This window comes from Aspergillus japonicus (assembly GCF_003184785.1).
Source record: "Aspergillus japonicus CBS 114.51 unplaced genomic scaffold BO86scaffold_66, whole genome shotgun sequence".
NCBI classification, from domain to species: domain Eukaryota; kingdom Fungi; phylum Ascomycota; class Eurotiomycetes; order Eurotiales; family Aspergillaceae; genus Aspergillus; species Aspergillus japonicus.
In genome coordinates this window covers 183,757-196,456 of record NW_020291703.1, presented here as the reverse complement: position 1 = coordinate 196,456, position 12,700 = coordinate 183,757, and the positions used below count along the sequence as shown (strand labels likewise).

The following is a 12,700-nucleotide window of genomic DNA, read 5'->3' as shown; positions in this document are numbered from 1 at the left end:
ATATACCGTCCCGGGGAGAACCCCCGGACCCCCCTTCTTTTCATCTTCCCCATATACCTCAACCCTAAGTACTGGGGGCATATACCGTCCCGGGGTAGAACCCCCGGACCCCCCTTCTTTTCAGATTCCCAGAATACCTCAGCCATCTAACCACAAAGCTAACAAACAGACCCTCTCCGTAACCCTCCTCCTCACGAGCCTGGCCTCCCCAACCATCCAAATCGCCCCAATCCTGGCCTTCCTCTTCACCACCGCTCTCTTCCTCACCATCGAATCCCACTACGCCACCCAACCCATCATCCCACTGCACCTTATCCGCCAGCGCCCCGTGCACCTAACATGCCTCGCCGGCCTGCTGACGATGATGGCCCGCTGGGCCGTCCTCTTCTACACGCCGGTGTACGCCATGGTCGTGCGCGACTGGAGCCCCGCCTCAGCAGGGCTGATCCTGGTCCCCACGAACGCCGGCTTCGGCCTCGGCGGCGTGCTCGCCGGGTGGCTGCACATCCGCCAGGCGCAGAGCTACTACCTCGCCAGCCTGCTGGCCTACGCCCTCTTCGCGCTGGCCGCGCTGCTCCTCGCCCTCCTCGCCGTCCCGGCCGCCCCCGTCCTCGCCGTCGTGGCTGCCACATTCCTGCATGGGTTGGCCGTGGGCGCCCTCCTCAACTACACCCTCTCCCACCTCCTCCATCTCACCCCCCCGACCATGCATTACCTGGTCGGCGCGCTGGTCGGCATGAGCCGCGGGTTCGCGGGCAGCTTCGGCTCCGCCATCGGCGGGGGGTTCTTTGTCCGGGCGTTGCGGCGCGGGCTGGTGCAGGGGTTCGCGGAGCACAGGGTCGACGCGGAGAGGGAGACGGAGCTGGTGCGCAAGCTGGTGGGCAGTCCCGCGTTGGTGCAGGGGTTGCGCGGCGTCGAGAGGGTGGTCGCCGTCGCGAGCTATCAGGCGGCGTTGCAGCGCTTGTTTCTGGCCAGTTGTGTGCTGATTCTGCTTGCTGCGGGGGCGCAGGCCGGGACCGGGTGGAGGGGCACTGGGAATGGGACGGAGAGTGGGGGCAAGGCTGGGGATGAGGGCGAGGAAAGGGACGGGAGGGTTTAGCTTGCGGTGCTGTGCTGGACTTCTGCTTCGCGGCTGGTGGGCGTTCCCGGGGGAGAACCCCCGGACCCCCCTTTCTTTCAGCTTCCCCGTATAACGCCGCCTTGGCCCTTCTCTATAGATTATGCTGGACAGGGGTTGCGGGTACCGGGGAGCTGAAAAAAAGGGGGGTCCGGGGGTTCTCCCCCGGGACGGTATATCCCCAGCACTCAGATTTGAGGTTACTGGGGAGTTGAAAGTATGGGGGATCCGGGGGTTCTCCCCCAGGATAATATATCCCCAGTATTTAGATTTAAGGTTATTAAGGGATTGCAAAGAAGGGGTTAGGTTTGATGGTGGGGAGTTGAAAGTAAGGGGGGTCCGGGGGTTCTCCCCCGGGACGGTACCCCCCCCCAGTATTTAGGATCAAGGTTATTAAGGGGTTGCAAAGAAGGGGTTAGGTTTGATGGATTTGCTTGCGAGAAAGGCCGCCTTGTATATATCATGTTCTGCGCAAGGTCCAGCTTGAGGGGGCTGGTTTATCACAAGCTAATGGGCGGTTGCACATGTCAGTCTCATCGCTGGGGTGGTGTTACACGTTTTGGTGTTTCCCTATGACCTGCAAACTTTTGGACCCGTGTAAACGCACCTGCTGCTGGAGAGGGGTCCTCGAGCCGTCTGGGTGTGGTATGTCAGCCGTTCCCCAGTCCCCACATCATATTGAGGCAGTTTCGTCCAAAATCCACCAGCAACCTCAACCGAACAGGTCCTCCTCATCATGAGGTTCTCATCCGTCGACATCGCCACCTGTAGCTTCCTGCAATGCCACGCGCTATTTGCCTTCCAGACCCAGCTCGACCCATCGCAGCTAGAGGAAGCCTTCCGGCAACTCCTGCAGGCGTGGCCAGAGCTCCGAGCCCGCGTCAACCTGCAGCGGACCGGGTCCTGCCCCTCGAAGAACACGGCGGGACATTGGCAGTCGCGGGTGATAGACGCACCGCTACAGGACTGTATTTCCCTCGACCAGATGACGAAGCAGGAGCTAGACGCATCCGAACAAGCGCGCTTGGAGGATCTCTTTCGATTCGGCTGGTCGCTCCGCTCGGTGTTGTTCCCGCCGGTTGTTCGGGTGAAAGCGGTCCATTTTCGCGACGGGTGTATTCTGAAATTTATTCTCCAGCATGTCTTCAGCGACGCAAGCGGTAGGCTCACTACTTGTCCTATCTCGCTCGAAGATGTTTCTAAGCTGAATCGCGATCTAGGCCTCTACCGGATCATCGCCGCGTACACCGCGATCCTGCGGGGCGAGACCATCGAGCCAGTTGTGGACGAACAGCGACTGAACAAGATCGTATTCAAGCGCCCCGAGGAGACGAACACGAATTATTCGCAGGTTGGCCGACTGCACGAGTCAACAACCCAGCAGTGGGCCACCGGCTGGCTCGGCAATATCATTTTCGCGCTCTGGCACTGGCTGGTCCGTGCCACCGGTGCATACAAGCATCGTGCGCGGCGCGCCATGCACATCCCCGGTTCGGCGGTCGATCGCCTTCACAATCGCGCAGCACAGCAGGGGCTCGCGGTGACGCGACACGATCTCGTCATGGCCATTATCGCGCAGGTGCGAAGCTTCCCTTGCCTTTAGAGCGATCGACCTCTGACATGATGATTGAATACCACTCAGGCCGCCCTGCAAGCATACCCCCACCTGGACCCGCCAGCGATAGCATTCATCTACAACTTCCGCAGACACCTCGACCAACCCGTGCAACTACAGAACACTTCTTGGCTAGTCTCGGTCCCTCTCCCGGCGCAGCCGAATAAGCCCCTAATCCGGGACGATAGTGACGACGACGAGGAGGTGGAGAAGGAGGAGGACGATCGACTCCTGACCCTAGCGTCCTGCGTCCGCGACGCCGTCCAGACAGTCCGCACCCCGGCGTGCCTGGAGCTCTTCCGCAAGGCCCACGAAGCCATGGGGCCGTGGCGGCCCTTCCGTCCGGCCTTGCGGCACCCGAATCACCCACATACCCTCGTCTCGTCGTCCTCCCAGCTCCCCTGGTACAGTCTCTGCTTGGGCGGCGGACCCGAGACCAGGCCGTTCTACGCGAGCATGGCCGTCGGTTTGGTCGATCTCTTGGGGTTAATTGGGTTGAGTGTTCATGATTGGATCCTGACGTGTAAGGATCGCGAGGGCCGCGGGTTTTGTCTGTATGGGTCGTTGCATGCGGAGCATTGGGCGGAGTTGGGGCGGGTTGTTGGGCGGTTGGTGGGTGGGTGAGCGGCTGGGTTTGGCTTGGGTGGTAATGGTCCGGATGGAGAATCATTTGTCTTTGTTTGGGTTATGATGGCCTTGATTATCTTTGGATGAGCGGTGGTAGCAATAATGTACTCCTGGTTGTACGGGAAAAGTATGGTCGGTGAAGTTATACGATTCTTTATCTCAGTTTGGCTTTTGGTATGCACATCGTTTTGCACGGATGACCTGGTCGTGAAGGTTTGGTCGATTCTCGGGCCAGGTGACAACGACTCGATGGATCAAGTCAATTCAGGTGAAGCTTTGAGTCGGTACTGGACAGAGTCTCAGGCGCTTAACCAAACCGGGCAGTTCTCCTTGTGAACTTATCAAACAACGGATTCGCAAATAGTGATGATGCAAATATTTACATTTTGTTGTTCGAGTGCACTCGCCACCCTTTCCTTCGTCTAGAACTGCGAAGAAACAATATCAGACCAGATCAGGCTGCCTCGCACAAGGCTACGATGTCGTCGGGGATGAACGGCCTTAAAATGTCAATCAAAGACGTCAACGGGATCCAGTCCAGCGTGCCGTGGATGGTCTCGATGGCCCGTCCACTGTACAGAACCCGGGCGTAATGCTCCGAGTCGGCCGTCTTCCTGTTCCGTTTGTCAGCATTCGCTCTACCGCCACCGACTTCCAGCTAAGCTAATTTATCAATGAATCAATGCCACGTACCAAATCTCAAAAGCGACGTTCGATCCCATCCCCGGCCAGCGCAGCGCTCGGATCCCCAATGCACCAAGCACCGGCCCCAAGTCCCCGTCATGCACAAAATTGTGGCTGTAGACCAGAGCCGAGCTGCCACTGGCCACCGCTTCCAGATGCTGCACAATTTCGCCGAGGAACAGCCCCTCCACAAGCTGGATGTACCGTGTGGCGTTGGCATTGTGTCTCCACCAGTAGTTCCACTCCCAGTCACCAGCCCGGAAAACCTCGTCCGCCTGCTCCTGGGTCACGCACTGGGACCCGTCCTTCAGGCTACATGGCAGTTGGTAGCCGTTGCACAGTCGGCCCTGGAAGTTGTCGGCGAAGTGATCAAAAGTGGAGGTCCAGCTCGAGGTGTTGGCATCGAACATGTCGGCTAGCGTGGTGCGAAGTGACGCCGTGACTGCCAGATGCTCTTCCCAGACCGGAGTGGACTCAATGGCGGACAGTAGATTGCTCCGTGCGGAACAAGAAAACCCCTGGTCGACGGTATCGATGCTAGACGCCTGCTGATGCAGCGGCAGGGACCCCTGGTAGTCCGGCCACACCCCTCTCAGCACTCCGCTCGCAGATTCCTGCGTCAGGGCGGAGCTACTGCTGCGGAGCCACACTTTTCTACCATTGTCCTCGTTCGGAGCCGACGGGATGAGCTGCAATCGCTCCTGGTACACTTCCCGAAGATCGCGACCGTGTCGGTATCCGTCCAGGAAGCCTCCGACCGTGAGTTGCGGATATTGGCAGGACCCATTGACGTAGCTGTCTAGGAACGGGTTGGTCGGATCGGAGTATGACTGCGCGTATACGGCGAGTGGAGAGAGGCTTCCGGACGTCGGCGCAAGGTACAGGAAGGGCTGCACGTTGTTGCAGTTGTATGCTTGGTTCTGCGCCGAGTCAGTTGACTTGCTGGAAATATCAAGATGGAAATACCGACCTCGCCGCCCGGAAGAATATTGTAGGGGGTCCTGCGTTGGTGTCGCTGCAGGTATTCGAGGTAGACCAAGCGGCCGGACACGGACCCATTGGCAATGGGAGGCGGTAGAGTGTAGGTGTCGGCGCGGGGGTGCGGCATTGAGCAATAATTGTAGACCTCCTCAGCAGACGGCGGGCTGGCCTGATCAGCGGGCGCGGAGTAGATGCCCCCATAGGTTCCCAGCGATGTATTGGTGATGAAGGTGGTGTGATTGAGTGGCGGATAGAAAGTGTCGCGCGCCGCGACCGAGGAGGTCCAGAGGGTAAACAAAAGGGAGATCATGTCGCTGAGGCCTTCATAGATGCTGATCGACATGGCCACGCCGTCGGTACGGGCGCCAATGGTAGCTTTTATAGCACGTCCGCCAGATTTTCTCCGAGCTGTTCACGAGTCGGTTGTTTAGCGAGGGAGTTCACGAAGGGGTCGGATTCTGAGGGTGGAGGTTGGGCGTTGCGGGGATCGACAGTGAGCTGCCACTCCCAAACCGCGATTTCCCACGTGGGCATGGCGGTAGCCAAGGAGATGGCGATCGGATTCGCACGTCCATGATGTAAGTTATCAGATAGGCTAGGTCTTGGGAATGAAAATCAACGGTTGTTAGCGACGAACGCTAGTTTACCCACGGACCATGCATGGGATGATGAATGGGAGAGGTCAGAAGAGAGAGAATGGGAGGGAGGGAGGGAGGGGAGGGGGGAAAGGAAAAGGGAAAGGGAAAGGGAAAGGGAAGTGGAACTCAGCACAGTTGGCGGGTGAAGGTGGCCGATGGTGGGCGAGGGTGAGGAACGGGCCGGACGATTCCAACTCCAGTCCGAGAGAGAGTCGCTGACTGACTGACTGACTGACTGACTGACTACCTACAACCAAACCCCGCCCCAATTTGCCTCGATCTGGTATGGTACGGTATGGTGGGCAGTCACGTGGCACAAGATAAGCAAAGGAAAAGCAACTCTTGGATCGGTGCTTGCTTGAATGGACTGATGGACTGATGAGTCGTTGGACTGTTGGACTGGACTGATGGACTACACTGTTCACAGCCTCCCTCACCACCACCAAATCATGGACATGGATGGGAATCACCTCTCCCCTCCTGCGTCTTCGTCTTCATCTGCGACTCCGGCTACTCCGGCTACTCAGCCTCCGCAGACAACAACCATCGCTGAATCTACCACTTCTCCTCCCTACTATCTGCCTCTCCATCCCCATCAGCAGCAACCGCCACCCTTCCTCCTGGTGAATCATGTAGACAAACCGCAACTTTTCCCCCAGGGTCAGGAGCAACCCGTCTTCATCAAGAACGAGGAGGATCAGTCCCCATCCGAGGAATCCATGCAGAAGTTGAAAGTCACCCTGCCGCGCTTCCAGTCAGGCCGACCGATATCGCCCGCCACCTCCGACTTGAGCGACTCCTCCACTCCCGCCTCGGATGACAAGGCTCTGCTCTCTCTTCGTCTGCCTTATGATACCTTTCTGAAACCAACCCTGCAAGGAAGGAGTCTGGATGCCATTTTGTCGCTCCCCGTCTCCTTGCGCGACAGTCTGCAACCGTACTTCCACCACTGTGAGTCTCCTGCTCACGCACCAGATAGAACGGAGGTTTCCTAACTCCCGCAAGTCTCCACTTCGTGTGCGCGCACATGTTTTCCCTTTGGCTCCGAGGAGTTGTGCTTGTGGTGGTGGCAACAGGCCATGAATCAGCCCGCATTCCTGTTCATCCTTCTCACCACCAGTGCCATCCATAAGTCCGCCTCGGAGACGATTGCAGGCGGCGTCTCAGTAGCCGCCCAGCAGTCCGCCCAGCACGCCCTTCTCTTTCGCGTCAAGGCATATGAGTTTGTGCGCCAGATCTTGAACGAGTCCGAAACCGCTGCTCTGGAGACCACCGCGTTCGTCGTGGCCCCATTAATATGTGTTGAGGTCAGTCTTGATGGTTCCGGTTTGGAACGCTGCTGATTGTCGATTATCTAGGCGGCCGACGGAAATCGACAGGCTGCAGATGCTCATGTGCAAGGGCTCAAGAGACTGGTCGAGCTACTTGGTGGTATTGAGAGCCTGGACCATGCGATGGTCTCGCTTTTCTATTCGTAAGGCTTCCTGTTGTGGAACCTGACCGTATTGCTGACTTTACCCGACTCAAGTGCGGTACATGTGTATGGACTTCTCACCGGCTCGGAACCAGCCTTTCCCATGTCCGAAGAATGGAAGCAGAGAGTCCTCCAAGAGGTTTTCGCCGTCAAGTCCGAAGAGGATTCTCGAGGTCAATCATACTTCGGTAACCGCTTCTTTGCGTCGTCCTGGTCCGCGGGACTGGACCCCAGTCTCAAGCTTCTTCTCCAACATTTTCAACACTTGATGGTGCACTACAACTACGCGCAGTCATCCTTGTCGAAATCATCGGAGAACAACTTCGCCCTCCTGACCGCATACGAGCTTCTCGCCACGACCTACGTTCTCACCCCGTCGGACTTTCAGGATACGCTGCGCATTGCGATGCGGATCTACCTTGCGCTGCGACTTTGGACTTTTCAGGGTTTGCCATGCATGAAATTTGTGTCCGAAGAGCTGCAGCACAGTCTGTATACAACACTCCACCTCCTGCAGAGAACGGCTCCGGATCTCTTGTTTTGGATTCTGTTCGTGGGAGGCCTCTCCTCCGTCGGCCACCAAACATCCGCATGGTTCAAGACTTACCTCTCCATCACCGCCGGCCAATTGGCCGTGTACAACTGGGATGCCGCATTGGCTTTGCTGGAAGGCTTCTGTTTCATCTACCGGCCAGCAGACACGATGGCTCGGGATCTCTGGAACGCCGTTCAGCAGCGTCAGGAACAAGAATTTTATCCGCAATGACAATCAAACCACCATCGATGAGATGGACAACTGAACTAGTTCGATTGTATAGAGCTACAAATGGGCTTTGGTCTACAACCCCCTCCGGAACCGAGCTGCGGCTAACACTAGCGACGCCGACCGAGTGCTTAGCGACGTATGATCGATTCCTTGCGCTCACCCCGGCTCACAGCTAGCTCTCCTAGCTGCTGTCTTGCTGAAAGACCAAGGCACATCCTTCCTCTCAGTTCGGAGTGGTTGGTCGCGAAATTGATTCGAAGCTAAGGCAGATCTAGCGACTCGCTATCGCTCAACTCAGAATGTGGAAAATTATCACAACAGCTCACGACCATACTCCTTGAGCAGCATAGCACAGGAAGGCGGGTGGGCCCAGTTGATGGCTGGCATGTTGGGGGCCAATTCTGCCCCCTAGCTGTCAGTAATTGAATACTTTAAAGAATCCGTCGTTGACTCTGCATAATTGCGGCATTCCAAGCTATCATACTTCTTCCACGTTGACGTCGCCGGTATTCTGAGGGGAAGAACAACAGAATATCAACCTTGGCAATTTTTGCGATCCAAGGATACACGGGATCCAAATCGTCCCCCGATCAGTGACTTCAGCTCGTCGGGGTGTCGAAGGAGTGCGCGGATTCGAGTCCGCGTTTATTCTACTGCGTTACGGAGCCAGTCCAACGTTTATCCGACCAGGCGCTTACTGGAAAAGGGTTGATGGCGGGGTCGCGGTGTTCTGCTCTCTAGTGCGGTGCGGTTTTCTCCAGTCGGGCAATGAGAACTTCCGCCCACTACCGGAAAGTCAGTGAGGCCTCGAGAGGCCCACCAAACGTTCTTGCTACTCGTACGACCGGTGCATTTGGGTGGTCGTCGGTGTTTGCTACACTGTGGCCAGCGTGCGCTGACTGAGTCGAATGTTGATTTCATTGGACCCAACTTGGGTACTACCCGACTATCGGTGCAGGCAGCGCGGACTTCCTGCGCACATGCTACATTTAGTGCTTACCAGCGTCTGCTAGGATTCAGGCGGAGGCTTTTATGCGCCAGCAGTTGAAATGCGACCGTCCAATGGCTTTGTATGGCTCGCGCAATTCTACCTGGCACACCACCCATATCCACGATGTTATTGATAAAATCCATCGGGCAGGGCATTCGAGAACATCATGGTCAGAAGGCAGGCACATCTTGCGCTTCTAGTTCAACAAACGCAGTTATTGACGAGAGACTGTAGGGCGATGGCTTCCAAACCACTTTGGCCTTTATGTTTCGTAAAGCCAAATTCATTCCGATGAGATCTGAACCCGTCCTGAACTGTATAGAGATTACTTCTGATCGTCACGAAAGGAACAGTAGACCACCGCTCGGGTGAAGAGGGTGATGCACCACTGTATCGAAGCCGTCGCGGATTGGATGCAGCAATACGCTAAATGCTCCGGACATGGAGACGTCGGCGTGATAGAAAAGGGGTAGTTCAGACCCGTGAAACTTTTTTGTTGCCTCCGGCGGGCACTATTCATATATATTTCTACATGAGTACAAGTGCATGTCAGATCTCTAACTTGTGTCCCACATTTTCCCTTCTCTCCGTGCGATGCTCATTGCTTCAGACAGGGACTGTTTCATTCCCCACCTTTCTGCAACGCATCAGGTCGGTGGGAAGGGGAGGGAAGGGGAGGGGGGAGGGGTGGTCCCGTTGTAGGGAGAGACAGGCGGAACTGGACTTGAGGGAAACGAAAGCTGCAGTGAGCTAAGAATAAATTAATTAGGCTCGCTCGCTCGGAGACGAGGCCCAGAAGTGGAAGTGACAGCAGGCAGGGATTGTTCGATGCGGATCCAGATCGCGTCGAGCTCCCCTGTAATCTTATCGCCTCAATTTGCCTACCATGACCCCCCTTTCCGCAGGGTGGTTGATTATTGCGAATGTTGAATGCGAATGCGCCAGTCAGGGTAAACGGAAGCCCTCCTCCAGGTGCGGGGTCCACGGTGGCAGTTGGAGTGATACTGGGGAACTGGAAACTGGGAACTGAAAACTGCCATAGAACAATGCGATGGTGCTGGACTCCAACTGAACCAACTGAAAGCCCATTGACTGGGTTCGAACCATGGAAGCGACAAGCCCGCGATTCGTCATTTGTGATTGTCGCAATCTCACCTTCAGATTGCAGACCGCCAGAGATTGGCTGCCAACAGAAAAGTGGCTCATCCAGTGGATGCTCCCTAGTAGGAGTCAACCAATCAGTGCATTTGCTTGGCTCTGCACCGATCGACCTTGACCTGGCGGTGGGTTTCTGCCGTCTTCCATTTTACACCCACAGTTTACGAGAACACTCACTCACTCTCGGCTGTTGTTTTTTATCGTCATCAGCCACTATCCACTATCCACCATCCACCAACGCACCATCCTTTAGCTTTCCCCCATGCACTACCTACTCATATCTGGGAGGTTGGTCACCAGACACAAGCAAGCAAGAATTTCTCCCTGATATGCTAGTCAACTAAATATAGCGTGGAAATGGCAGCAGATCAGCAACTCTGGTTTGCTACGCGGTTTGCCGGGCTTCAGCCCGGGTGGATCTCTTTGTTGATAACTTGATATTAACCTTCATTACCGGCTGGGACCAACGGACCCAGGGTCCTCCCCTCTCCACTATCAAGGCCATTGGGCCGCGTTGGAGAGAGAACATAAACTCTCTCCCATCGCCTGCCTATCGCTTGCCTGCCTATCACTTTCCGTTCGCTTGGGGACGACTGGCCCGCCTTTCTTTTCCGACTGTCGTCATTTTTCAACGCCGCAGCCCGTCTCCACTTGATCGTCGCTTTCACTCTGCCTTGACTTCTTGCACTGCCATGTCTTCCTGACATCTTCCAGCATTATTAGCGAGTCCCAATATCTAATCAAGCACCTCTCCCCCGCGCTCGTCCCGGAAGATAAACACAAATCTCGCCATGGGGCGAGAAACCGGCCATCGACGGCGCCCTTACCCGACCATGTTTGCCCGCAAACCCGCCAACCTCCTCGCTCTGATCCTCCTCTTCGTCATCGGCGCCTCCATTTTCAAAGTCGAGCTGGGAAACGGTCCCTTCGACCCGAGATCGCTCTATCGCTTGGATCGCCATCATAAAGAGCCCGGATACTGGGACTGGGAGACTACGACACGCTTCTCGCGCACACAGAACTACAAAGTCGACGATGACCATATCTGCGATTCGTTCCCGACCTATCTGCTCCCGCGCATCCAGGTGGTCCTGAAGATCGGCGCTTCGGAGCCGCAGGACCGCGTCAACGCTCATTTGTCGACCGTCACGCGGTGCATTTCCAACCTGATTGTGGTTTCCGACCGGGAGTCGGAGCTGCAAGGCCACCATGTACACGACGTGTTGGCCACGTTACCCGATTCCTTCCGAGCGAACGTGTCCGATTTTGAGGCGTACGATACACTGCAGAATGGCAGACTGAAGTCGGTGGCTGGTCCCCAGGGGTGGCGACTCGACCGGTTCAAGTTCCTGCCCATGGTGGAGCGAGCGCATGAGATCAACCCGAACGCCGACTGGTTTGTCTTCATCGAATCCGACACCTATGTCGTCTGGGACAACATGTTCCGTCTGCTCGACCAGTTCAACCCCTCCGTTCCGTTGTACATGGGATCCCCGTCCCCGGGCCGGCCACTGGACCACGACGAAATCTCCTACTTCGCCTACGGCGGATCCGGCTTCGTTCTTTCCACCGCGGCGGTGAAGAAATTGGTGGCACGAGAAACTGGCGCACACGGAGAATATACACAGCCACCCCTCAGCGAGCAATACGAAGATCTGGTTAAGGCGGACTGTTGTGGGGATTCGATCCTCGGCTGGGCCCTGCACGAGAAGGGTGTCGAGCTCTCGGGCTTCTGGCCCATGTTCAACCCCCATCCATTGCATGGCATCCCTTTCGATGATGTGCACTGGTGTCAGCCCGTCATCAGCATGCATAAGACGCTGATTTCGGACATGGCTGGGTTGATGCACTTTGAAAACCAACGCGATCGCAGTGTACGTATTGCACCTCCGCTTTGCTTGAGATCTTGACTAATATTTGTCTGGTAGGAACCGCTTCTGTATGCCGACTTGCTCGAATACCTAAAACTGGGTACCTTCGATGAACGTCTCGACTGGGATAACGGGGACTGGGGCGGCTGGCAGGAGCCTCCCGAGTCCCCCGGCCATGCCTCCTTCGATGCGTGTCGCGCTGCGTGCCACGACCACCCGGAGTGTCTCAGCTTCACGTATGACTCGACCGGACACTGCGTCTTCGTGCGGACCGTGCGACTGGGGGCGAAGAAGTTGTTGGGGGACGCCAACACCCGGCTGTCCTCGGGATGGGACCTGGAGAAAATCCAGCACTGGCGCAATACCCATCAGTGCGAGAAGCCACTGTGGGTGAAGCCAAGCACGACGCGCAAGTTTTGAACGGCGGGGAGAGTCTTATCAGGGAGGCAACGGCGTTGGGACTTTTCAGGGATGGGGTTTCTCACGGCTTTGACGAATGTAAATATGAACTGATACCTCAGCACTGCACATGTACACATCTTACGATAATATAATTTGATACCTACCGCACACTAATCAATCGATTTGTCTGACGAATTGACCAATTTCGAGGGGATAATCAGTACGGGAGGGGGGGAATGAAGAACTTATCGCCCTGCGCGCCACTTGCCACTTTACCGGAAGGGGACAAAGTTGCGCGGTGCATTGCATATCTTATCGTCTGCAGTCGTTCGCTTATCGCCTTTGCCAGGCGACATCGGACCAGTCACTATGGCAC

General features: G+C 56.4%; 6 protein-coding genes across 6 annotated transcripts; 5 read left to right on the top strand and 1 right to left on the bottom strand.

The window, feature by feature from the left end:
- The first annotated feature begins 98 nt into the window (after positions 1-98).
- Positions 99-1,240, top strand: BO86DRAFT_458899 (putative MFS multidrug transporter). Its single transcript, XM_025677324.1, has one exon. The coding sequence runs from the start codon at positions 362-364 to the stop codon at positions 1,097-1,099; it is 738 nt and encodes a 245-aa protein (XP_025523805.1). The 5' UTR covers positions 99-361; the 3' UTR covers positions 1,100-1,240.
- Positions 1,241-1,853: 613 nt separating this feature from the next.
- On the top strand, positions 1,854-3,332 carry BO86DRAFT_292258 (uncharacterized protein; the record flags this gene model as incomplete). The annotated part of the gene is made up of 3 exons (XM_025667392.1): positions 1,854-2,198; positions 2,322-2,696; positions 2,760-3,332. Coding segments are annotated over 3 exons (1,293 nt in total), but the record flags the coding sequence as incomplete, so codon positions are not given.
- Positions 3,333-3,480: 148 nt separating this feature from the next.
- Positions 3,481-5,726, bottom strand: BO86DRAFT_392284 (histidine phosphatase family protein). Its single transcript, XM_025672777.1, has 3 exons — positions 5,014-5,726; positions 4,053-4,963; positions 3,481-3,973 (listed from the first exon to the last, which is right to left on the bottom strand). Exons 1-3 carry the CDS (start codon positions 5,365-5,367, stop codon positions 3,814-3,816), a joined length of 1,425 nt encoding a protein of 474 aa, XP_025523803.1. The 5' UTR covers positions 5,368-5,726; the 3' UTR covers positions 3,481-3,813.
- A 964-nt stretch (positions 5,727-6,690) lies between these two features.
- On the top strand, positions 6,691-7,902 carry BO86DRAFT_322122 (uncharacterized protein; the record flags this gene model as incomplete). Its single annotated transcript, XM_025668375.1, has 3 exons — positions 6,691-6,969; positions 7,021-7,136; positions 7,191-7,902. Coding segments are annotated over 3 exons (1,107 nt in total), but the record flags the coding sequence as incomplete, so codon positions are not given.
- Positions 7,903-9,731: 1,829 nt separating this feature from the next.
- BO86DRAFT_203990 (uncharacterized protein) lies at positions 9,732-10,618 on the top strand. Its single transcript, XM_025666769.1, has one exon. The coding sequence runs from the start codon at positions 9,817-9,819 to the stop codon at positions 10,393-10,395; it is 579 nt and encodes a 192-aa protein (XP_025523801.1). The 5' UTR covers positions 9,732-9,816; the 3' UTR covers positions 10,396-10,618.
- A 224-nt stretch (positions 10,619-10,842) lies between these two features.
- Positions 10,843-12,342, top strand: BO86DRAFT_403327 (family 31 glycosyltransferase; the record flags this gene model as incomplete). Its single annotated transcript, XM_025673928.1, has 2 exons — positions 10,843-11,925; positions 11,980-12,342. 2 exons carry the CDS (start codon positions 10,843-10,845, stop codon positions 12,340-12,342), a joined length of 1,446 nt encoding a protein of 481 aa, XP_025523800.1.
- Between the last annotated feature and the right edge of the window lie 358 nt (positions 12,343-12,700).

Bases quoted from the DNA above. Each gene is read 5' to 3' on its own strand.
- BO86DRAFT_458899 (XM_025677324.1), top strand. From the start codon at position 362: ATGATGGCCCGCTGGGCCGTCCTCTTCTACACGCCGGTGTACGCCATG.
- BO86DRAFT_392284 (XM_025672777.1), bottom strand. From the start codon at position 5,367: ATGTCGATCAGCATCTATGAAGGCCTCAGCGACATGATCTCCCTTTTG. The intron at 4,964-5,013 runs GTCGGTATTTCC...GACTCGGCGCAG, and splicing joins ATATTCTTCCGGGCGGCGAG to AACCAAGCATACAACTGCAA. The intron at 3,974-4,052 runs GTACGTGGCATT...CAAACGGAACAG, and splicing joins AACGTCGCTTTTGAGATTTG to GAAGACGGCCGACTCGGAGC.
- BO86DRAFT_203990 (XM_025666769.1), top strand. From the start codon at position 9,817: ATGTTGAATGCGAATGCGCCAGTCAGGGTAAACGGAAGCCCTCCTCCA.